The sequence below is a fragment of the Pseudophryne corroboree genome, chromosome 6 (assembly GCF_028390025.1).
Source record: "Pseudophryne corroboree isolate aPseCor3 chromosome 6, aPseCor3.hap2, whole genome shotgun sequence".
Classification (NCBI taxonomy): domain Eukaryota; kingdom Metazoa; phylum Chordata; class Amphibia; order Anura; family Myobatrachidae; genus Pseudophryne; species Pseudophryne corroboree.
Window position 1 is genome coordinate 533,409,630 of NC_086449.1, and position 25,799 is coordinate 533,435,428.

The 25,799-nt window shown below is 45.5% G+C and overlaps 1 protein-coding gene across 5 annotated transcripts in view; it reads left to right on the plus strand.

The window, feature by feature from the left end:
• Positions 1-25,799, plus strand: part of CEP83 (centrosomal protein 83) — a 256,578-nt gene that overhangs the window by 104,538 nt on the left and 126,241 nt on the right. For all 5 annotated transcript variants that reach the window (XR_010179502.1, XM_063927615.1, XM_063927612.1 and 2 more), the window contains exons 7-8: positions 7,685-7,816; positions 22,161-22,275. Coding sequence is in view for 4 of the 5 variants with exons in the window: in XM_063927615.1 (XP_063783685.1) it covers positions 7,685-7,816; positions 22,161-22,275 (247 nt within the window). In the remaining variant the exon portion in view is untranslated. The remainder of the gene's footprint in view (positions 1-7,684; positions 7,817-22,160; positions 22,276-25,799) is intronic.

Sequence of the window (25,799 nt, forward strand, 5' to 3'; positions counted from 1 at the left end):
ATACTAGCACTTTATAGTGACACGCACTAGGATGAAACCAGTTTCTGATTTGCACTGCATACTTTTGTTAAATAAGGTTCACGGATGTGTTGTTATTGTTATTGAGTATAGCCAGCGTCTCCATGGTAACGCGGCACACTCCCGCGACGTCACTTCCGGCGGAAGTGGACGCAGCCGGCAGCGCCGGGCGGTGAGAACGGCGGCGAGACCAGGGGAGACGCCAGGTGATTGGGTGTGAGGTGGGGGGTAAGTATTTCGTTTAAGTATTTAAATGTTTGTCGTGCAGTGTTTACACATATCCTGAAGAAGGGGAACTGGTCCCCGAAACGTTGATTTCTCTTTTGCACTATTACAAGAATTTGTGACAGCCTCTGAGTGCCGCCTCATTTGTGATCGCTATATATATATATATATATATATATATATATATATATATATATATATATATATATATATATATATATATAACAGGACGGAAAAGCCGCACACATTTCCATAGCTCAGTCCGGGTGCTGTAATTCCATATAGAAAGTATAATGAGACGTTCCTATAACATGAGAATCCCTCCTCAGCCACAAGAAAGAAACCAGCACACCAGCAATAATCAATCCAAAGAAAGCTCTATTTCAGCATGGCAACAGTCAGAGTTGAAACCACATTATTTTCCAGTAAGGATAAACATGATACATCACATGTCCCTCTGGTGAAAAGGAGAATCCTGATCCCCTCTGCCCAACAGCTGTTTCGATGTCACCACCTTCCTCAAGGGCATCCATACTAACACTGAGCCAAACGCTGCCATTTATCCACAGCCTGACTCCTGTCAACAACCTCATAATCCCACTCACCTGTCCACACGAACCACCATCACCTGGGACCAGTCACGTCCACACCGTTTAAGGCCGGAAATCCCCATCTTAAAACGCATTCAGCCCGCGGTGGAACGCACTTCCTGTCCCGGCTTCCGTCACGGGAGCACCATATATCCGCATGACGCGGCCGGGCGCTCGCGTGAGCCAATCCAGTGCGTGTGTAAAAATTCACCTAGGCAACCAGGGTAAACAAAGCCTTCTCATAATATAAGCTCATCTAGAACCATACTTTGGTTATCGCAATGTTGAGATCCCAGCATACCCGTAAACCTTAGTGTGACAGGGACTGAGGCTTGCCTGACAGGCGCCATACTGCGGAACCTATGTCGGATCAATACAGAACCGAAAATCGGCAACAAAAAACAAAATAAAAAAACATACATAACATTATATACATACAGATCAAAACATAATAATAAATAATAACCATTAGGCAGCCCTCAGAGTCCAATTATCTGAACTAGCTATAGCAATCATATGGCAAGCAAAAAACCACCGCAAAAGTAAGATTTTATAGAAAACAATCAAAAGTTCTCCATTCGTTTATAAGAAACAAGTGAAAGTTAATTCCTCGTTTAACCCGTGTGGTGAGACAGTATTGAAGTTATAGATCAATTCACACTCTCTCTGTAACAGCCTCTTATGCCGATCACCCCCTCTCTTCCATGGTTTGATCTGATCCAATGGCATAAATTTAAAGTCACGTAATGTGTGACCATGAGTCACAAAATGTCTCGCTACCGGAGGTGTAGCTTGTTCAACCTTGGACATAGCTTTTTCAATCGAAGAGCGATGCATGGCTATACGTACTTTCAATCTCCGGATCGTTTTCCCTATATAGATCAGCTTGCATGGGCACAAAACCAAGTACACCACATATTTGCTTTCACAGGTCATATGATGCCTGAGGAAATATTTCTTTCCAGATTGCGGATGGATAAAGTTATCACCAGTAATCATGTGCTGGCAATTGACACAGCCACTACACCCATAGGCTCCATTTTTCAAGGATAGCCAGTTTGCTCTAGGGATTCCTGGGCTAATGTCAGAGGCTGTAATAATTTCCTTCAGGTTATGGCTTCTTTTATATGCAAATAGCGGCTTATTACTGCAAAAGGGACCCATTGTCTGATCGGACTGTAATATATGCCAATGCCGATAAATTGAGTTTCTTAAATACTGTGATGAGATGGAAAATGTATTAGGGAAAATCATCCAGTCCAAGGCTGCTTTGTTCTGGGATTTATTCAACAAAGAGTTCCGATCTAGTGTGAGACATCTCTGGATAGCCTCTTCAATCTCCACTTTAGGGTAACCGCGTTCAATGAAGTCATTGCCCATTTTATACAATGCATCCTTTAACATAGTATTATCCGATATTATCCTCACCACACGGATCAATTGTGAGAACGGAAGTCCTTTTTTAAGTGGTCTAGGATGAAAACTCTCACACAACAATACCGTATTCTTATCAGTCGGTTTCTTAAATATTGCCGTGACAAACCTGCCTTTATTAATAGAGACCGTAACGTCTAAAAAAATCTATACTCTGAGGGCTGCTATTATACGTCAACCTGATGGTGCTTGCTTGCATATTCAATTCATCAATAAATTTGGACAGTGTGCTACTATCCCCTGTCCATACAAAGAAGATATCGTCGATAAATCGTACATAGAAAGCAATATATTGTGAATACATAGTGCTGCCTAAAATATTTTTCTTTTCATACTCATGCATAAATAAGTTGGCGTACGATGGGGCCACATTGGACCCCATCGCCGTCCCTCGTAGCTGTAGAAAAAAAGAATTTTCAAAAATAAAATTATTTTTATGCAGGATCATATCCAGAAGCAGCACCAGATATTCACACGGGGGACCTGTATATGCAATGTTTGTGGTAATAGAATTTCTTATTGCATCAATACCCTCTTTATGTCCAATGTTGGTATAAAGACTCGTAATGTCACATGTAACCAAAAGGCATTTTTCAGGCGGAGGACCAAATGCAGCTAACCTCTGCAAAAAAATCTGTTGTATCTTTTAAAACTGTCGGTGCGGACAGTACCACTGGCTGCAAAAAGTAATCTACAAACTGTGATAGACTCTGACACAGTGAGCCCCTAGAGGAGATAATCGGCCTCCCTGGAGGCTTGGCCAGGGACTTGTGAACCTTAGGCAATATATATAAAATGGGAATAATAGGATGTTCTTGAGTTAAAAATTTCGCAGTAGGTTCATCAATCCATCCATTGCCAAGCCCCAGGGAGATAGCAGCATCAATCTCTTTTTTATAACCAAATGTAGGGTCATATTGTAATCTCTTGTAACACATTTGGTCATCAAGTTGTCTATATACTTCAGCTATGTAGTCGCTCTTATTCAAAACTACCACCCCTCCACCTTTATCAGCTGCCCGCACTACGATGGAGGTATTGGCTTTAAGATTTTCAATGGCCATCTGCTCCTCTTTCGTGGTATTAGAGAAAGAACGCTTCTGTTTTTTCATAAAGGGGATAATATCCCTTTTCACAAGCTTCATAAATATGTCAATGGCTGGATTATTAGACGGTGGTTCAAAAGTACTTTTGCTTGGGAATGGAGTAACTGGGCTATCCTTAGTAGTGCGGGCAGCTGATAAAGGTGGAGGGGTGGTAGTTTTGAATAAGAGCGACTACATAGCTGAAGTATATAGACAACTTGATGACCAAATGTGTTACAAGAGATTACAATATGACCCTACATTTGGTTATAAAAAAGAGATTGATGCTGCTGCAGTTTGTAGATTACTTTTTGCAGCCAGTGGTACTGTCCGCACCGACAGTTTTAAAAGATACAACAGGTTTTTTTGCAGAGGTTAGCTGCATTTGGTCCTCCGCCTGAAAAATGCCTTTTGGTTACATGTGACATTACGAGTCTTTATACCAACATTGGACATAAAGAGGGTATTGATGCAATAAGAAATTCTATTACCACAAACATTGCATATACAGGTCCCCCGTGTGAATATCTGGTGCTGCTTCTTGATATGATCCTGCATAAAAATTATTTTATTTTTGAAAATTCTTTTTTTCTACAGCTACGAGGGACGGCGATGGGGTCCAATGTGGCCCCATCGTACGCCAACTTATTTATGCATGAGTATGAAAAGAAATATATTTTAGGCAGCACTATGTATTCACAATATATTGCTTTCTATGTACAATTTATCGACGATATCTTCTTTGTATGGACAGGGGATAGTAGCACGCTGTCCAAATTTATTGATGAATTGAATATGCAAGCAAGCACCATCAGGTTGACGTATAATAGCAGCCCTCAGAGTATAGATTTTTTAGACGTTACGGTCTCTATTAATAAAGGCAGGTTTGTCACGGCAATATTTAAGAAACCGACTGATAAGAATACGGTATTGTTGTGTGAGAGTTTCCATCCTAGACCACTTAAAAAAGGACTTCCGTTCTCACAATTGATCCGTGTGGTGAGGATAACATCGGATAATACTATGTTAAAGGATGCATTGTATAAAATGGGCAATGACTTCATTGAACGCGGTTACCTTAAAGTGGAGATTGAAGAGGCTATCCAGAGATGCCTCACACTAGATCGGAACTCTTTGTTGAATAAATCCCAGAACAAAGCAGCCTTGGACCGGATGAATTTCCCTAATACATTTTCCATCTCATCACAGTATTTAAGAAACTCAATTTATCGGCATTGGCATATATTACAGTCAGATCAGACAATGGGTCCCTTTTGCAGTAATAAGCCGCTATTTGCATATAAAAGAAGCCATAACCTGAAGGAAATTATTACATCCTCTGACATTAGCCCAGGAATCCCTAGAGCAAACTGGCTCTCCTTGAAAAATGGAGCCTATGGGTGTAGTGGCTGTGTCAATTGCCAGCACATGATTACTGGTGATAACTTTATCCATCCGCAATCTGGAAAGAAATATTTCCTCAGGCATCATATGACCTGTGAAAGCAAATATGTGGTGTACTTGGTTTTGTGCCCATGCAAGCTGATCTATATAGGGAAAACGATACGGAGATTGAAAGAAGGTATAGCCATGCATCGCTCTTCGATTAAAAAAGCTATGTCCAAGGTTGAACAAGCTACACCTCCAGTAGCGAGACATTTTGTGACTCATGGTCACACATTACGTGACTTTAAATTATGCCATTGGATCAGATCAAACCATGGAAGAGAGGGGGTGATCGGCATAAGAGGCTGTTACAGAGAGAGTGTGAATTGATCTATAACTTCAATACTGTCTCACCACACGGGTTAAACGAGGAATTAACTTTCACTTGTTTCTTATAAACGAATGGAGAACTTTTGATTGTTTTCTATAAAATCTTACTTTTGCCGTGGTTTTTTGCTTGCCATATGATTGCTATAGCTAGTTCAGATAATTGGACTCTGAGGGCTGCCTAATGGTTATTATTTATTATTATGTTTTGATCTGTATGTATATAATGTTATGTATGTTTTTTGATTTTGTTTTTTGTTGCTGATTTTGGGTTCTGTATTGATCCGACATAGGTTCCGCAGTATGGCGCCTGTCAGGCAAGCCTCAGTCCCTGTCACACTAAGGTTTACGGGTATGCTGGGATCTCAACATTGCGATAACCAAAGTATGGTTCTAGATGAGCTTATATTATGAGAAGGCTTTGTTTACCCTGGTTGCCTAGGTGAATTTTTACACACGCACTGGATTGGCTCACGCGAGCGCCCGGCCGCGTCATGCGGATGTATGGTGCTCCCGTGACGGAAGCCGGGACAGGAAGTGCGTTCCACCGCGGGCTGAATGCGTTCCAAGATGGGGACTTCCGGCCTTAAGCGGTGTGGACGTGACTGGTCCCAGGTGATGGTGATTCGTGTGGACAGGTGAGTGGGATTATGAGGTTGTTGACAGGCGTCAGGCTGTGGATAAATGGCAGCGTTTGGCTCAGTGTTAGTATGGATGCCCTTGAGGAAGGTGGTGACATCGAAACAGCTGTTGGGCAGAGGGGATCAGGATTCTCCTTTTCACCAGAGGGACATGTGATGTATCATGTTTATCCTTACTGGAAAATAATGTGGTTTCAACTCTGACTGTTGCCATGCTGAAATAGAGCTTTCTTTGGATTGATTATTGCTGGTGTGCTGGTTTCTTTCTTGCGGCTGAGGAGGGATTCTCATGTTATAGGAACGTCTCATTATATATATATATATATATATATATATATATATATATATAATATATATATATATATATATATATATATATATATATATTTCCAAGAGTTTTGACTATAAATGTTATACCTCTGATCTATAAATGTAAGTTGTCAGCTGTTAGTGATTTGTATCAGCAAGGCTTGTGTTCTTTGTATAGTATATTTGTCTCCTATTGTCCTGGTTTCTATTAAACAATGACAGTCTGGTTTTGGTTGTCTTCAGTATACACTCTGAAACAATAAGGATAACTAGAGATATTTACTTTCCTCACAGATCAGGGTGCCTTTTTCATGATCACAAACCTTTGCGTAAACAAGACATGTCGTGATATATTCAAGACATTGTTTTAGAAGAATGTGTATGTGTGGTCTGATTAGTTTGTGTGTGAACAGTAACTTGCCTTTGAAGATTACACAGTCTGTACAAATTCTGTACTATAAGGATAGAATATGGAACATGGCTTTGGGGGCCTTTCTATGCGATTGCGTATGTCACCGTATTTACCCATACCCCACGCTAATACGCAGGGCTTCACGAGCCAATGTATGCAGCGTCCGGGTTTGCGCACGCACGGCTAATACGCAACTGCACAGAAGCCACTCTAAATGGTGTCTGTATGTGTAGTGCGGGTTTGTAATATTTTCCGACTTCGACAAGATAGATATAGATATGGAGATATACAGTATGTATCCAAATGGTAACCGGCACTCTCGTACCAAGAACAATTCCAGGTGCCCGAGAGTTAAAAGGGTAATGTAGAAATAACAGGCAAACGGTATGAAGTTGAAATCCCGGTGGTCGGAATCCCGACTGTCAAAATACAGACGCCGGAATCCCGACCGCCAGAATGCCGGCAGTGCCACCACAAATATTCCCACTCCTGAGTATCCACGACACCCATGGAGTGGGAATAGAACCTGTGGCAAGCGAAGTGAGCCAATGAGCTGGCAGCTCAAATAAACTAGAGACATCTCTTTATTGATCAAAATGGAAATACTGTATGGACGGATGTGCGGCAAACAGAGGGCACCTGGGCCATCAATATGTACTGGCACCCACTTAGCTGACGCTTCTGACGGATTGCATCAGATGTGACCATGTCGGGGAAAGCCCAGCCTGGCGTGGTTACTACTGATGCTACCATGCCAGGCAAGTGGTTAAGACCATTAATGCCATTTTGAGGAATAGTACAGAGGTTCTTAGCTCCAGTACTCCATTATCATCAACAGGTCATGTTTTATGGATTTCTTTAATCATGCATAGGTGAGTTGATCTAGTTTGCTGGGTCAGTAATTATCCCACCTGCTTCCACAGACCGAAATCCTTAAAATATGACCTGTTCGGTATACTTGAGGACTGAGGTTGAAAACCACTGGTTTAATTAAGCACTCTGTAATTGCCACCTCATTACTATAAATTTACTGTTTTGCAGCTTTCTGTATTAAGTTACTTTTTGTTATTTTATGTGGATCACTTCAGTTTTTTTTATGTACATTTAAACATATTTGACTTGTGTCTCAGTACTATATAACCATTTCCATTACTGAGAGTTTACATGTTCTCATTGGTAACTATTAATCTTTTGTAGGCGGAGAAGCAGTCTTTGAAACTGCAACTTGAACGTTTAGAGAATGAACTTCAGGTAGCCAACGAGCAAAATGACACGTTAAATAAAAAGTTGCACAAAAATGAAAGGGAACTTCATGCACTCGCTAGCAAAGTAAGTATGTTTTGAATTGCACTAAAATGTTATGTTATAACAACTGTATTCTAAAATTAAAAGTAAGTAGCTCACAGATGTAAAAAAATAAAATAAAATAAAAATATGCTTTTATATTTCAGGTTAAAATTGGTCTGCTTTTGAATGTGCCGTCAAAAGGGTGACTGTTTATGATATTTCACATTTTTATATTTTAGTCACATTACCATTAAGGAGCTATTTATCAATAGACACACATCTTCCCTGACTTTGTAACATTTTTTTTTTGTTGGCCCTTTTCAGACCATATTCTGAATTCTACATTATTTTGTTTCCATCTATCTATTATCTGTCTAAATAATGTTTCTCTTATGTCCTAGAGGATGCTGGGGACTCCGTAAGGACCATGGGGAATAGACGGGCTCCGCAGGAGACATGGGCACTATAAAGAAACTTTAGAATGGGTGTGCACTGGCTCCTCCCTCTATGCCCCTCCTCCAGACCTCAGTTAGATCCTGTGCCTAGAGGAGACTGGGTGCTTTCAGGAGAGCTCTCCTGAGTTTATCTGTAAAAAAGAATTTTGTTAGGTTTTTTATTTTCAGGGAGTCCTGCTGGCAACAGGCTCCCTGCGTCGTGGGACTGAGGAGAGAGAAGCAGACCTACTTCAGTGATAGGCGCTGCTTCTTAGGCTACTGGACGCCATTAGCTCCAGAGGGATCGGAACGCAGGTCTCACCCTAGCAGTTCGTCCCAGAGCCGCGCTGCCGTCCTCCTTGCAGAGCCGGAAGATAGAAGCCGAGTGAATATACGAAGAAAGAAGACTTCACAGGCGGCAGAAGACTGGATCTTCACTGAGCCATTGCTCTCACACACACACACGATACAGGCACGGATGGGTGCAAGGCGCAGGGGGGGCGCCCTGGGCAGCAATAATCCTCTTGGCTGGCATAAATAATTGTATATTAAGCTGTGGCATTATTATATACAATCCCCCGCCAGGTTTTTTGTATTTTGAGCGGGACCGAAGCCCGCCGCTCAGGGGGCGGAGCTTTATCCCACAGCACTAACCAGCGCCATTTTCTCCACAGCACGCTGCTGAGAAGCTGACTCCCCGGACTCTCCCCTGCTGAACACGGTGACAGAGGGCTTTAAAGGAGGGGTGGGGGGGGGGCACATCATTTTGGCGCAGTCAGTATATAAAAAAGCTCTCTATATATATATATATATATATATATATATCTGGGAATTGTGTTTCCAGGGTCATTGGCGCTGGGTGTGTACTGGCATACTCTCTCTCTGTCTCTCCAAAGGGCCTTGTTGGGGACCTGTCTCCAGATTAGAGATTTCCCTGAGTGTGTGGGGTGTCGGTACGTGTGTGTCGGCATGTCTGAAGCGGAAGCCTCTTCTAGGGAGGAGGTGGAACAAATGAGTGTGGTGTTTCTGTCGGCAACGCCGACACCTGATTGGGTGAATATGTGGAATGTTTTAAATGCAAATGTGAATTTATTACACAAAAGGTTGGACAAAGCGGAGTCCAGGGAAAGTACAGGGAGTCAATCCCTGCCTTTCACTATGTCACAGGGTCCTTCTGGGTCTCAGAAGCGCCCACTATCCCAAGTAGTAGACACTGATACCGACACGGATTCTGACTCCAGTGTCGACTACGATGATGCGAGGTTGCAGCCAAATTGTCGAAAAGTATTCATTATATGATTATTGCAATAAAAGATGTGTTGCATATCACAGATGACCCCTCTGTACCTGACACGAGGGTCCACATGTTTAAAGAAAAGAAACCTGAGGTTACTTTCCCCCCTTCACATTAGCTTAATGAGTTGTTTGAAAGGGCATGGGAAACTCCAGACAAGAAACTGCAGATTCCCAAAAGGATTCTTATGGCGTATCCTTTCCCAGCGGACAGGATACGGTGGGAATCCTCCCCCAGGGTGAACAAAGCGTTGACGCGCTTATCCAAAAAGGTGGCGCTGCAGTCTCAAGATACCGCAACCCTCAAGGATCCTGCTGATCGCAGGCAGGAGACTACCTTGAAGTCGATATACACACATACTGGTACATTACTCAGACCGGCGATAGCGTTGGCTTGGGTTTGTAGGGCTATAGCAGCGTGGACAGATACCTTGTCTGCTGAAATTGATACACTGGATAAGGAGACCATTTTATTGACCTTGGGTCATATTAAGGATGCTGTCCTATATGTGAGAGATGCTCAGAGAGACGTTGGCCTACTGGGTTCCAGAGCCAACGCCATGGCGATTTCTGCTAGGCGAGCCCTGTGGACCTGCCAATGGACGGGTGATGCCGACTCAAAGAGGCATATGGAGGTTTTGCCTTACAAGGGTGAGGACTTATTTGGGGTAGGTCTCACAGACCTGGTTTCCACAGCTACTGCAGGTAAATCCACTTTTTTACCTTATGTTTCCTCACAGCCAAAGAAAACGCCACATTATCAGATGCAGTCCTTTCGGTCGCATAAATCCAAAAGAGTACGGGGATCTTCCTTTCTCGCCAGAGGTAAGGGCAGAGGAAAAAAGCTGCCAACTACAGCCAGTTCCCAGGAGCAGAAGTCCTCCCCGGCTTCTACAAAATCCACCGCATGACGCTGGGGCTCCGCTGAGGGAGTCCGCCCCAGTGGGGGCACGTCTTCGACTTTTCAGCCACGTCTGGGTTCAATCACAGGTGGATCCCTGGGCAATAGACATTGTTTCCCAGGGTTACAAGCTGGAATTCGAAGAGGTGCCTCCTCGCCGGTTTTTCATATCGGCCCTACCAGCTTCTTCCCCAGAGAGGGAGGTAGTTTTAAATGCAATTCAAAAACTATGTCTTCAACAAGTGGTGGTCAAAGTTCCCCTGCTTCAACAGGGGACGGGGTACTACTCAACCCTGTTTGTGGTCCCGAAACCGGACGGTTCGGTCAGACCCATTCTGAATTTAAAATCCTTAAACCTATACTTGAAAAGGTTCAAATTCAAGATGGAATCGCTCAGAGCGGTCATCGCCAGCCTGGAGGGGGGAATAATATGGTGTCCCTGGACATAAAAGATGCATACCTTCATGTCCCCATATATCCTCCTCATCAGGCGTTCCTGAGATTTGCTGTACAGGATTGTCATTACCAATTTCAGACGTTGCCGTTTGGGCTTTCCACGGCCCCGAGGATTTTCACCAAGGTAATGGCGGAAAGGATGGTGCTCCTGCGCAAGCAGGGAGTCAATTATCCCGTAATTGGACAATCTCCTGATAAAAGCGAGATCGAGAGAACAGTTGCTGAACAGCGTATCACTCTCCCTGAGGGTGTTGCAGCAGCACGGCTGGATTCTCAATCTACCAAAGTCACAGTTGGTTCCAACGACCCGATTGCTTTTCTTAGGCATGATTCTGGACACGGAACAAAAAAGGGTTTTTCTCCCGTTGGAAAAGGCCCAGGAACTCCAGAACTTGGTCAGGGATCTGTTAAAGCCAAAAAGGGTGTCGGTCCATCAATGCACTCGAGTTCTGGGAAAGATGGTGGCGTCTTACGAGGTCATTCCCTACGGCAGGTTCCATGTGAGGACCTTTCAGTGGGACCTTCTGGACAAGTGGTCCGGGTCACATCTACATATTCATCAGATGATCAGCCTGTCCCCCAGGGCCAGGGTATCTCTCTCTTGTGGTGGCTGCAGAGTGCTCACCTTCTAGAGGTTCGCAAGTTCGGAATTCAAGACTGGGTTCTGGTGACCACGGACGCGAGCCTCCGAGGATGGGGAGCAGTCACACAGGGAAGAAATTTCCAGGGATTGTGGTCAAGCCAGGAGGCTTGTCTACACATCAACGTACTGGAATTGAGGGACATATACAACGGCCTGCGTCAAGCGGAGATTGTTTTTCGCGACCTACCGGTTCTGATTCAGTCAGACGTCACAGCAGTGGCTCATGTAAACCGCCAAGGCGGAACAAAGAGCAGAGTGGCAATGGCAGAAGCCACCAGAATTCTTCGCTGGGCGGAAAATCATGTAAGCGCTCTGACAGCAGTCTTCATTCCGGGAGTGGACAATTGGGAAGCAGACTTCCTCAGCAGACACGATCTCCATCCAGGAGAGTGGGGACTTCATCAAGAAGTCTGCACAGAGATTGCAAGTCAGTGGGGACTGCCTCAAATAGACATGATGGCGTCACGCCTCAACAAGAAGCTTCCGAGGTACAGGTTGAGTATCCCATATCCAAATATTCCGAAATATGGACTTTTTTGAGTGAGAGTGAGATAGTGAAACCTTTGTTTTTTGATGGCTCAATGTACACAAACTTTGTTTAATACACAAAGTTATTAAAAATATTGTATTAAATGACCTTCAGGCTGTGTGTGTATAAGGTGTATATGAAACATACATGAATTGTGCGAATGTAGACACACTTTGTTTAATGCACAAAGTTAGTAAAAATATTGGCTAAAATTACCTTCAGGCTGTGTGTATAAGGTGTATATGAAAAATAAATACATTCTGTGCTTAGACTTAGGTCCCATCGCCATGATATCTCATTATGGTAGGCAATTATTCCAAAATACGGAAAAATCCAATATCTAAAATACCTCTGGTCCCAAGCATATTGGATAAGGGATACTCAACCTGTATTGTGCAAGGTCAAGGGACCCTCAGGCGATAGCTGTGGACGCCCTGGTGACACCGTGGGTATTTCAGTCGGTCTATGTGTACCCTCCTCTTCCTCTCATCTCAAAGATAGTGAAAATCATCAGACGAAAAGGAGTACAGACAATTCTCATTGTTCCAGATTGGCCTCGAAGGGCCTAGTATCCGGATCTGCAGGAAATGCTCACAGAAGATCCGTGGCCTCTTCCTCTCAGAGAGGACCTGTTGCAACAGGGGCCCTGTCTGTTCCAAGACTTACCGCGGCTGCGTTTGACGGCATGGCGGTTGAACGCCGGATCCTAGCTGGAAAGGGCATTCCGGAAGAGGTCATTCTTACTCTGATAAAGGCTAGGAAGGAGGTGACAACGAAACATTATCACCGTATCTGGAGGAAGTATGTGTCTTGGTGTGAGACCAAGAATGCTCCTCCGGAAGAATTCCATCTGGGACGTTTTCTCCACTTCCTACAGACTGGAGTGAATTTGGGCCTAAAATTAGGCTCCATTAAGGTACAGATTTCGTCCCTGCCCATTTTCTTTCAGATGGAATTGGCTTCTCTCCCAGAAGTCCAGACTTTTGTGAAGGGAGTGCTGCATATCCAGCCTCCATTTGTGCCCCCAGTGGCACCATGGGACCTTAACGTGGTGTTACAGTTCCTTAAGTCTCACTGTTTTGAGCCTCTTCAAACCGTGGAATTAAAGTATCTCACTTGGAAAGTGGTTATGTTGTTGGCCTTGGCATCTGCAAGGCGAGTGTCTGAGTTGGCGGCTTTGTCTCACAAAAGCCCCTATCTGATTTTCCATGAGGATAGAGCTGAGTTGCGGACTCGTCCTCAATTTTTCCTCTTTTCATATGAACCAACCTATTGTGGTGCCTGTGGCTACAAGGGACCTGGTGGATTCCAAGTCCCTTGATGTGGTCAGGGCTTTGAAAATTTATGTAGCCAGAACGGCTAGGGTTAGGAAAACAGAGGCTCTGATTGTCTTGTATGCAGCCAACAAGGTTGGCGCTCCTGCTTCTAAGCAGACTATTGCTCGCTGGATCTGTAACACGATTCAGCAGGCTCATTCTACGGCTGGATTGCCGTTACCTAATTCGGTAAAGGCCCATTCTACTAGGAAGGTGGGCTCTTCTTGGGCGGCTGCCCGAGGCGCCTCGGCATTACAGCTTTGCCGAGCGCGCGACTTGGTTGGGTTCAAACACTTTTGCTAAATTCTACAAGTTTGATACCCTGGCTGATGAGGACCTCATGTTTTCTCAATCTGTGCTGCAGAGTCATCCGCACTCTCCCGCCCGTTTTAGAGCTTTGGTATAATCCCCATGGTCCTTACGGAGTCCCCAGCATCCTCTAGGACGTAAGAGAAAATAAGATTTTAAACCTACCGGTAAATCTTTTTCTCCTAGTCTGTAGAGGTTGCTGGGCGCCCGTCCCAGTGCGGACAACATTCTGCAAGACTTGTATATAGTTATTGCTTGCATAAGGGTTATGTTACAGGTTTGTTCAGTCTTTGACTGATGCTTTTCTGTTTCATACTATTGACTGGTTCGTATATTCCCGGTTATACAGTGTGGATGGTGTGGGCTGGTGTGAATCTTGCCCTTGGATTAACGAAATCTTTCCTCGTACTGTCCGTCTCCTCTGGGCACAGTTTCTCTAACTGAGGTCTGGAGGAGGGGCATAGAGGGAGGAGCCAGTGCACACCCATTCTAAAGTTTCTTTATAGTGCCCATGTCTCCTGCAGAGCCCGTCTATTCCCCATGGTCCTTACGGAGTCCCCAGCATCCTCTACGGACTAGGAGAAAAAGATTTACCGGTAGGTTTAAAATCTTATTTTCTGCAGCGGGGTACATTGGTTTCCACAGGGAAACATCGGGGTGTAGAGATGGATCTTGATCCAGGCATCAACAGGCTAAAGCTTTAGACTGTCCCAGGATGCATTGGGGCCTCCTCTATAACCCCACCTCCAGGCACTGTGAGCTCAGTTTTTCGAGTTGGTGCCTGCAGAAGCAGGTCACTTAACAGGGGGGCTGCACTGGGCAACCCTGAAAAAGCTTTTAGAAGACTTCAAGGGCCGCAGCACTGACATGTCAGTGTGACATTCTGTGCTGCAGCTCCGTCACCTCCCCAGCGGCGTCGCATACTCCCGCTGGCTCTGTTCCCGGGTACTTGCTGTGGAGACGCTCCGGTTCTAGGCACACGGTCGTAGACGCTCTCCTGGTTCTCATGGCTGCTACTGGAGGGAGAAGGTAAGAGGGTCCCCCAAGCGTAACCCGTCATTAAATCGCGTTCCGGTCGCAATCTAAGGAGATGGACTGCGACGCTGGCGTGGGCACTGTAACAGAGCAGGGACCCCACTATATCCACCAGGGCATAGGAGTACAGGTCGGGTGTACTAATGCCCACTTAACTAAGACTCCGTAGTACCAGGTGGTGAGGACCATCATAGGGGAGAATGCCCTTGACCTGTAGCCCCTTCCCCAGCTCTGGGCGCCATCTACTGTTGGTGTTCCCACCGTGAAGCTGCCTCACGCTCTCTCCCTCACTCCCTGACTGAGACGCTGAGAGCCATCTTCTAGGATTAGCTGCGCCTGGTCTCCGGGATTGCAGGGCAAGGTCTCTTCTGTAAATCCGCCTTTACATCAGCGCTGTGATTTTACAGACACTTAAGTATTCTACATGTCAATATTAAGACAGCGTTAGTTAAGAACAAGTGTACCTGTGCCAGAATATATTGTACGAGTATTCTGATATATACATCCGGTCTTGGACTGCGCATTGTATGTGTGTGTGTGTGTGTGTGTGTGTGTGTGTGTGTGTGTGTGTGTGTATATATGTATGTGTATATATATATATATATATATATATATATATATATATATATATACGGGAAGCCCCACACTCTCACCCAACGCAGGTAACGGCTGGGGTGCCAAATCAAAGTCTGATCCAATCACTGGGTCAAACTCATAGTACAGTACAGTGTTTCTCCACATTAACAGTGGAGAAAGATAGCACTCTCCAGACTTGTTATAATATACGCAGTAAAGTCATTTATTCACAAAACTTGGTTCCATGTAATCTTCATGTCACAAACAAGGTATATACAAAAAGGGCTCACCAACGTTTCGGTCCTTATTCGGACCTTTCTCAAGGTATTAGCCAGTGTCTCCGTGCAAAATCAGGAAAACAGCAGCGTCAGTATCAACATCAAAAGCAGGAACCGGTATCTGCATGCCGCCGTCTTCCACCGTATATGCAGTGACATGCAGTCACCAGGAAGGCACCGCAGCCAGTAACCTTATGGTCCACGTGAGTGCCGGGACATCCAATTCAATAAAAAGATTATTTTATTACTGCATATAAAAATAGAAACACTTGCAGTGCATATCAATGGATGTAGTGACCAAAAAAGGAGACTAGTAAATACATATGTTAACCAACAATGTGGTAATTAATGGTAGGAGTACTTATCCAGCAGTGTCAGGGTGGTAAGCAAACACCAGTCATCCTTATGGAAGCAAAGTACAGCTCAATAGGCGTTTCAGTGCATCCGTTCCACCTTAAGCATGAGCATGATGTTGAAACATATTTATAAGCCTTGCACTCCTGAAGTTGTTTTTTCTTTTGTGTGCAGGTTGTCACACACATACACACTCACACTCTCTCACTCTCTCTCTCTCTCTCTCTCTCTCTCTCTCTCTCTCTCTCTCTCTCTCTCACTGTGTGTGCCTGTATCTGCTGTGTGGATTTCACTTTCAGCGTATCCCAGCTTTAGCTATCACTGTATTCTGTACCCTAAGGGACTAGGTGCGTCTGGGTCACATAAATAGTGCTTCACAGTATTTACCATCAAAGGTATTCTACTGTGTACTCAGTCACATAATACCGGATTTATTCGCTGGTGTTGTGTACTATGGGGTTCATTCTGACCCGATCGCACGCTGCAGTTTATCGCAGCGGTGCGATTGGGTCAGAACTGCGCATGCGGCGGCGTCACACGCAGCCGCTGCGGGCCGGGGAGCGATGAGTAGCTCCCGGCCAGCACGCTAAAGCTGCTTTGGTCGGGAGCTACTCTTGAAGTGCAAAAGCATCGCCGCTGTGCGATGCCTTTGCACTTCTGCTGGGGGTGGGGGGGGGGGGGGGTATTGGGCACTGACATGCGGGGCGGGATAGCCCTGTGCTGGGCGTCCCCCCGCATGTCAGTGTGAATGATCGTAGCTGTGCTAAATTTAGCACGGCTACGATCATCTCGTAATGACCCCCTGTGTACACAGTCACATAGTACCGGATGTAGACGCTGGTGTTGTGTACTGTGTACGCTGTCACATACTAGGGGATTTATTATCTGGTATTGTATTCTGGCTGTATCGTACTCATACCCTCAGTGGTTACATTCACTAAAATGTGTACCACAAAGGGCGGGAAATCCACGGACGCTCCTATATCATGCTGCGCATGCGCCAGGGATTTGTCTGAGGGGGAAGCTTTGTATGATGGTCTGTGTACTGTGTGCAATACATCTCCCAGTCAGTCCGCAGCTCCTGTAACCAATCAGGAGCCACCTTGGGCGGCGTTCTCAACTATGCTCAATACGCTTGTGACATGCCTTACGCCCCCTATGGGACATCCTGTGCCATTGCAACCACATATTGTCCCTATGGTAAATCCGTCTTGGGCGGATAATTTGTCTGCGCAGTTGAAGCAATTGAATCAATCTTTGGTTAGACATAAACCTACCCCAAATCACTGTCGTGTCAAGGGGTCATCTAAGCGGGCCACTTCCTCCTCACAATCCTCTAATCTCTCGGAAAATTCTTCTGATGAAGATGGGGAGTATACTAACTCGTCAGACACTGATGCAGCTGCTTCTGATGAGGAATCTACTATTCAGGTTGATGTCCCTGATTTAGTGGTTCCTATTAAGCAAATCCTACACATCACTGATGAGGATTCCACTACAGTTTCTAAGAAACCTGATAAGTTTAAATGAAAGAAGTTATCTAAAACATTATTACCACATTCTGACCATTTAGTAGACATACGTCAAAAACCCTGGTCTTCGCCAGGTAAGAAATTCTCCCCATCTAAAAAGATGGTAGCTCGTTATCCTCTCCCTTCTGAGTTGTGTAACAAGTGGGAAAATTCACTGCCGGTGGATTCCCACGTCACCCGTCTTGTGGTGTCATTTACTTTGCCGGTCACCACTGTCACCTCACTGAAGGAACCGACAGATAAGCATGTGGAGGGATGCCTGAAGTCTATTTACTCCCTTACAGGTGCTGTACATAGACCCACTATAGCAGCCTCTTGGGCTGCAAAAGGAATTGAAGCATGGGTTCAGGCATTAGAGGAAGAGCTGCCTCAGGATATATCTTACATTGCTAGACAGTACCTGTCTCACATTACCACCGCCGCCTATTACATTCAGGAGGCATCCTCTGAGGCGGTGTGTTGGCGGCCAAGGCATCGACTTCGTCCATCCTGGCTCGCTGTATTCTGTGGTTGAGGTCGTGGAAGGTGGTCCTGAACTCCAAAAAGACCTTGGAGATACTCCCTTTTAAGGGAGACATCCTATTTGGGAAAGATCTCAATAAGATTGTGACTGACTTAGTGGCTGCTAAGACTGCATTTCTCCCGAATACTAATACTTCTGCGCAGAAGGCAAAGGTTACCACTTTTCGCTCCTTTCAGCCTCAAGGGTAAGCAAAAGGTCAGGCATTCCCGAGACAATCTCGTGCGCCCAAAACCAACAAGCCCAAGGCAAAACAATCCTGGACCGTCCGTCTGCTTCTAGACATGACAAGCCTGCTGCATGACGGGACGGGCCTCCCCCTGGGGGACCCCAGGGTGGGAGGCTGACTTCTGCGATTCACCCAGGACCACTTCAGACGCATGGGTGCGAGAAGTTGTCTCTCACGGGTACGCAGTCTCTTCCAAGAGACGTCCCCCTCGCTAGTTCTGCACAATGGTTATCAATTTGGATCCGTTGAAGGCGCAAGCTCTTTACGCTGGTTGTGCATTCCCTCCTGGATACAGGAGTGGTAGTACCAGTGCCTCTGTCCCAGAGAGGCAGAGGATACTACTCGACCCTGTTTCTAGTCCTGAAACCCAGTGGGTCTTTCCGGCCTATACTCAACCTCAAATCACTGAACAAGTTTGTGAGAGTGTTCAAATACGTATGGAAACACTGCGCTCAATTGTTCTGGCCATAGAACCCGGAGACTATATGGTATCCCTGGATATACAAGATGCTTACCTGCATATTCGTATTGCCATATCCCTTCAGCAGTATCTGCGGTTTGCTATTGGCAACCTCTGATATCAATTCCAGGCTGTGCCATTTGGACTGGCAACGGCCCCTCGGATCTTCACCAAGGTTATGGCCATGATGATGGCTCATCTCCTCACCAGGGAGTCAGAATCCTGCAGTATCTGGATGACTTGCTTATTCTGGCAAACTCACACGATGTCCTCCTCAGTCATCTACAACTGACTGTAAATTTCCTACAAGCCCATGGGTGGCTAATCAACTGGAAGAAGTCCTCGCTGGTCCCTGCTCGGAGCATGGTGCACCTCGGGGCACTTCTGGACACACAGTCAACGGCTGTTTCTGTCTCCAGAGAAGGTCCTGAAACTTCAGGACAGGATCAGATACTTCCTCTCTCGCTCAAGAGTGTTGATACACTCGGCGATGCAAGTACTAGGTCTCATGGTGTCGGCTTTCGACATGGTGGAGTACGCGTCATTTTCTTTCCCACCCTCTGCAGAGGTTAATCCTTTCCAAGTGGGACGGCCTGCCTCATCGGATCAGGTCTCATATGATCTCCTTAACTCCGGAGATTCGTCTGTCGCTGACCTGGTGGCTACAGGACCAGCAGTTAAGCAGAGGCTGTCCCTTCTGGGTCCCCAACTGGGTCCTACTGACGATGGATGCCAGTCTGAGGGGTTGCGGCACGGTGTTTGAGCAACACTCCTTCCAGGGTCGGTGGACCAAGGAGGAGTCACTCTTCCCGATTAACATTCTGGAATCGCAGGCGGTGTTCAATGCTTTGTCCTTGGCCCTGCCTCTGTTACAGAACAGGCCTGTTCAAGTACAATCATACAACGCCACCACGGTGGCATACATAAACCTTCAAGGAGTCACTCGAAGCCGCATGCAATGTTGGAAGTATCAAAAATTCTTTGTTGTGCGGAACGCCATCTGCCAGCAATATTGGCAGTTTTAAGTCCGGGAGCCCTCAACTGGGAAGCGGATTTCCTCAGACGTCAGGACGTGCATGCCGGAGAGTGGACTCTTCATAAGGGAGTCTTTCAACTCCTAGTGGACAAGTGTGGCCTACTAGATGTAGACCTGATGGCGTCTCGACACAATCACAAAGTTCTGGTCTTCGGATCAAGAACCAGGGATCCTCAAGCAGCGTTCGTGTATGCACTGGCAATTCAATGGATCTTTCGGCTGGCATACGTGTCCCCCCCCCCCCTTCCGCCCCCAGTGTCACTTCTGCCCAGGGTACTGCAGAAGTTGAAACAAGAGGGAGGAATTCTACTTCTAGCGGCAGCGTGGCCCAGAAGGCATTGGTTCTCAGACCTGCAGGGTCTATCGATAGAGCGTCCTCTTCTACTACCTCAACGCCCAGACCTCCTCGTTCAGGGCCCTTGTGTCTACCTGGACCTGGCCATACTGGCTTTGACGGTGTGGCTTTTGAAGCATCACTCTCCTGAAGGCAAAAGGATTCTCCCAGGCGGTTATCCAAACTATGCTAAAGACCCGTAAACCGGCATCTGCGCAGATTTATTATAGCATCTGACATTCTTACTTCACTAGTGTGCTGCTAAGAATTACCATGCATACATATTCAGAACTTCTAGACTTCTGGCTTTTCTGCAACAAGGCCTGAACTGAGGCCTTCGTCTGGCCTCCCTCAAGGTTCATATTTCTGCCTTGGTGTGGTTGCAGAGAAAAATTGCGTCTATTCCTGGCGTTCATACTTTCACTCAGGGTGTGTTACGGATTCAGCCTCCCTATGCCCCTCCTGTGGCTCCATGGGATCTGTCTGTTGTCCTGAATGTCTTGCAAGTGTTCTTATTTGAACCTCTTGAGTCAGTGAACCTTAAATGGCTTACGGTCAAGGTCCTGTTCCTACAGGCTATCGCCTCTGCTAGGAGGGTGTCAGACTTAGGCGCTTTGTCCTCTCGTCCACCCTACCTGATTTTTCACCGTGACCAGGCAGTTCTTAGAACTCGCCCGGGATATTTACCTGAGGTGGTGTCATCTTTTCACCTTAACCAAGAGATTGTGGTTCCAGCCTTCATCTCTCCTGGTTTGTCCTCCAAAGAGCGGTCTTTGGATGTGGTACAGGCTCTCTGTATATACGTGGAGAGGAGTGCCTCTATCAGGAGGTCAGATACCCTTTTTGTACTTTTTTGTTTTTACAAACTTGGCTGGCCTGCGAATAAGCAAACCTTGGCCAGATGGATTAGAATGGTGATTGCACAAGCCTATGCATAGGCTGTGCTCCCAGCTCCTGCTGCTATTAAAGCCCATTCTACTTGGCCTGTTGGACCTTCTTCAGTGGCCCGCCGAGGCGCTTCAGCTGAACAATTGTGCAAGGCGGCTACGTGGTCCTCGGTGAACACGTTCATTAGGTTTTATGCCTTCGATACTTCCGCCTCCCAGGATGCTTCCTTTGGACGCCGGGTTCTCATATCTGCTACAGTGCGTCCCCTCCCATGAGGAACTGCTTTAGGACATCCCCGGTGTTTCCCTGTGGAAACCAATGTACCCCGCTGTAGAAAAGGAGATTTATGGTAGACTTATATTGTTAAATCTCTTTCTGCGAGGTACATTGATTCGACAGGGCGCCCACCCTGACGCACCTAACTTCTATGGGTTTGTATGGCATTAGCCGCTAGTCCCTTCTCCTGTCGTGAGAACGTAGTTCTGTGTGACTAACATCTACTTTCTCTTTTACCTGTTCCTGCATTGCACTGGTTAATGAAACTGAGCTCACAGTGCCTGGAGGCGGGCTTATAGAGGAGGCCCCAATGCATCCTGGGGCAGTCTAAAGCTTTAGCCTGTTGGTGCCTGGTTCAAGATCCATCTCTACACCCCGATGTTTCCTTGTGCAACCAAAGTACCTCGCAGAAAGAGATTTAACAATGGTAAGTGTACCATAAATCTCCTTTTTCAGATATTTTTTTTTAAAAATCGATAGCTTTTGGTATTAGATATTTGGTTGGTTCTCCATTTCACATAAATCATGAAATTGTCGTTTTGGCTATTTTGTAATAGGGTCAGAGTTTGCTGGAGGTGCGGGATGTCGTCTGAGAATGACCGTGTTTTTAAAGTGGCAGTCAAGGCAAAACCATCCTTGTAAATGACCATCCTTGTCAATTGACTATTTCATGTCGACTTTTGTACAGTCTACCTTTACATGTTGACCTATTTACTGTTGACCCCAATGATCCACACCCATGGATTCATTTACCAGTACCAGTAGTCCTCTTTTCACAATGCCAAAATACTGGCTTGTCTATAAGCTCTTCTGATTTTTGTTTGGTTTATTTTAAACTATACATTTTGTAAAATGTTAACATGGCTTTTGCTTTGAAAATGATTTTAGTAATGTCTTCCAGGTTTTCTTAAGTAAATACTTCAAGGAGTCTTTTCTGACAGTTTGCGCTAACCTTCACATTGTAATATTTTCTTTTTAAATCATCAGATTGATGAACTCAAACATTCCCAAAAAATTGAAATTGCCAACATAAAGTTAGAAGCTGCCAGATCAAAAAACGAAGCGGAGAAAAATAAAGACCAGATTCAAAGTCAACTTGATGGTAATTTTGTTTGTTAATAATTGTTTTAATGTAGTGTAATAGTTTTTGTTTTTATTATATTTTTTTTGGTCAGCCAGTTAAGCCAGGTTCAGACCTAAATGGCAAGTTACAGCTAGTCCTAAACAGAATAGCGTTCTGATTGTTCAGATATTGGTCAATACAAAAAAAAAATTATGGCACATTAGTTTTTTTTGGGTTTTTTTTGCCCTCTTGCTACACTAGGCCTTAGTGACTGATCCAGGTTACATCTTGGTTGAATTTGTATGTTCTTGTATTTGTGTGTGCTGCTTTCAGTGCTATTGTCTCCTACCAATGTTCAAAAATATACTGGCAGGTTACAATCAAATTGGCTGGATATGATCATTTGGTCGACAGTCATTATGTCGACATGACCAAGGATGACATGGAAAAAGGTCGACAGGTATTTCACTTTTTTTTTTTTTTCAATTTTATTAACTTTTTCATACCTTATGATCCACATGGACTACAATTGGGAACGGTAACCTGTGCCGAGCGCAGCGGTAGTGGAGCAAGGCACCTTGCCCAAAGCATGGCGAGCGAACATGGTGCACTAATTGGTGTTCCCCGTCACTTTTAAGAAAACAACAACCAAAAAAGTAAACTCATGTCGACCTTTTCCATGTCAACCTTTTTCCATGTCGACCTAATGACCATGCTGACCTAATGCTGGTCGACCTAAGTGCTGTCGACCAAATGACCCATTCCCAAATTAGCTATGGTAATTGTGTGTGCGCCCATAAGCTTCAGTTATTTTTCAAGTGTCTGGTACTGTAGCTAGGCGCTGTTTGTGGGGGGGAGGGGTTTTGTTTTTTTTGCTTCAAGCATAAGTTCTACTGGGACTGACTCTGGAATTGCCTGAATACTGTTCCTGGCTACAGGATTAGTGCCCACTGAGGTCTATGGAGAATTTTGGACTAAGAGTGCTGCAGACTGCAACACAGTGTTCCCTCCCTTAGGGAATGATTTGGGACCTTTCTGGTGGATGAAGGAGAAATTGGGACTTTTTGGATTTGCCGTAAATTCCTTTTCTATGAATCCGTGTGGGGCACAACGCCCTACCAGAGCTGTTTTTATATATTTCTCATACGTCCTAGAGGATGCTGGGGACACTTCAAGAACCATAGGGTATAGACGGGATCCGCAGGAGACATGGGCACTTTAAGACTTTGAATGGGTGTGAACTGGCTCCTCCCTCTATGCCCCTCCTCCAGACTCCGGTTAGATTCTGTGCCCAGGCAGACTGGATGCACACTGAGGAGCTCTACTGAGTTTCTCTGAAAATACTTTGTTAGGTTTTTTATTTTCAGGGAGGACTACTGGCAATAGTCTCCCTGCATTGTGGGACTTAGGGGAGAGAAGTCAGACCTACTTCTGATGAGTTTAAAGGCTTTGCTTCTTGGCTACAGGACTCCATTAGCTCCTGAGGGTTTGGAACACTAGGTACGCCTAGGGGTTCACTCCCAGAGCCCGCCGTCACCCCCCTTGCAGAGCCAGAAGTCAGAAGACAGGTGAGTAGAAGAAGATCTGAAGACTTCAGTGATGGCTTTGAGGTACCGCACAGCCATCGCGCTACGCGCCATGCTCCCACTCACAGCGGCACTGCAGGGCGCGGGGGGCACCCTGGGCAGCATAAAAACCTCTTTTTTAAGCTGGCAGAAGTGTAATAGAGTGCCTGGGCACTAAGTCCGAACCCCCGCCAGAATTATTTATTAAAAAAATAGCAGGGCTGAAGCGCGCCATTAAGGGGGCGGGGCTTACCCCTCACAGCTCTCATCAGCGCCATTTTCTCTCACAGAAGCTGCAGAGACACTGGTCCTTTCCTCCTACCACTGTACAAGTAACAGGGTGCAAAACGGGGGGGGGGGGCACAGTAATTTGGTGCAGTTATAAGTTATTATAAAAGTGCTACAGGTCTGGGGCTTAATATTAAGTTTTCAGAACCGGGATAGAGCGCTGGGTTTGAGCTGGCAAACTCCCTCTGTGTTTCTCTGACAGGCTTTCCTGTGGGTCTGTCCCCTATTTGCCCTGTGTGTCTGTGGGTGTCGGTACACGTGTGTCGGCATGTCTGAGGCTTAAGTACTCTTCCCAGGAGGAGACTGTGATAGGGGCGGAAACGGCTGTGGGAGTGACCCTGTCGGCACCGCCGACCCCTGATTGGGTAAATGTGTTGAATGCCTTAAATGCTAATGTGGCTCTTATTATTAAGAGATTGGATAAATCTGACTCTCAGAACCAGGCATGGAAGAAGTCTGTGGAGGATGTGTTATCACAGGTCCAAACCCCCTCGGGGTCACATAAACGTTTGTTCGCTCAGTTGGCGGACACAGATACCGACACGGACACTGACTCCAGTGTCGACTATAGTGAGACCAGATTAGACCCAAAATTGGCTAAGAACATTCAGTACATGATTGTGGCAATAAAAGACGTGTTACATATCACTGAGGACCCTGCGGTTCCTGATACTAGGGTTTGTATGTATAAGGGAAAGAAACCTGAGGTAACGTTTCTGCCCTCTCATGAACTGAATACGTTTTTTGAAAAAATGTGGGAAAATCCTGATAAAAAGTTTCAGATTCCCAAAAGGATCCAGGTGACGTATCCGTTCCCCTCTGGGGATAGGGATAAATGGGAGTCATCCCCCATTGTGCACAAGGCCCTGTCAAGCAGCAAAAAAGGTTAGAAAAGCCGTCCCGTGCGCAAGATAGCTGCTAGTCAGTGTAACACTTCTAGAGGTATCCCTTTTAACCTCCACCAAGAATATCGATAGCAAACAAAAATTGAAGTATACACTTAACCAGCGCTTTTCCAGTGTTCCATAGGATGGTTCATTCGCATTAACCCTTTCCGTTTAGGATATACAAGGTATGCAAAAAGAGAAAATGGAAGGTATATAGTGTAACACCGTTTTAATATACACAAATAAACAGACAACAATTAAACTGGTTCTATGATGAACATAAAAGTGCAGTGCATGGCATAATATAGTTCCTTTTAGGGAGGTGGTTTTCCCGTCAATAGTTAACAGCGGATAATTACCAGATTAATTTGAACTGTGGTTTAGACAGTTCAAATCACGCTCAGAACAGATAATCCCACGGTATCCCTCCTCAAGGATCGTCAGAGCTTTCAGCAATTCTTCTGTGTGTCAAAGATCAGGTCGCCTCCTCCACCACCAACGCGGTGACATTTTGGTGACAGCCGATGTTCGATCACTATATACCATCATCGAACATCAAATGGGTCTTGCTGCTGTCACCAAGGTTTTGGCAGATAGTGAACTTAAAGAGTCCCTACAGGAGTTCATTTTAAAGGGGGTCCAATTCATTTTAGAAAATAATTATTTCTCTGACGTCCTAGTGGATGCTGGGACTCCGTCAGGACCATGGGGAATAGCGGCTCCGCAGGAGACAGGGCACAAAATTTTAAAGTTTGACCACTAGGTGGTGTGTACTGGCTCCTCCCCCCTATGACCCTCCTCCAAGCCTCAGTTAGGTTTTTGT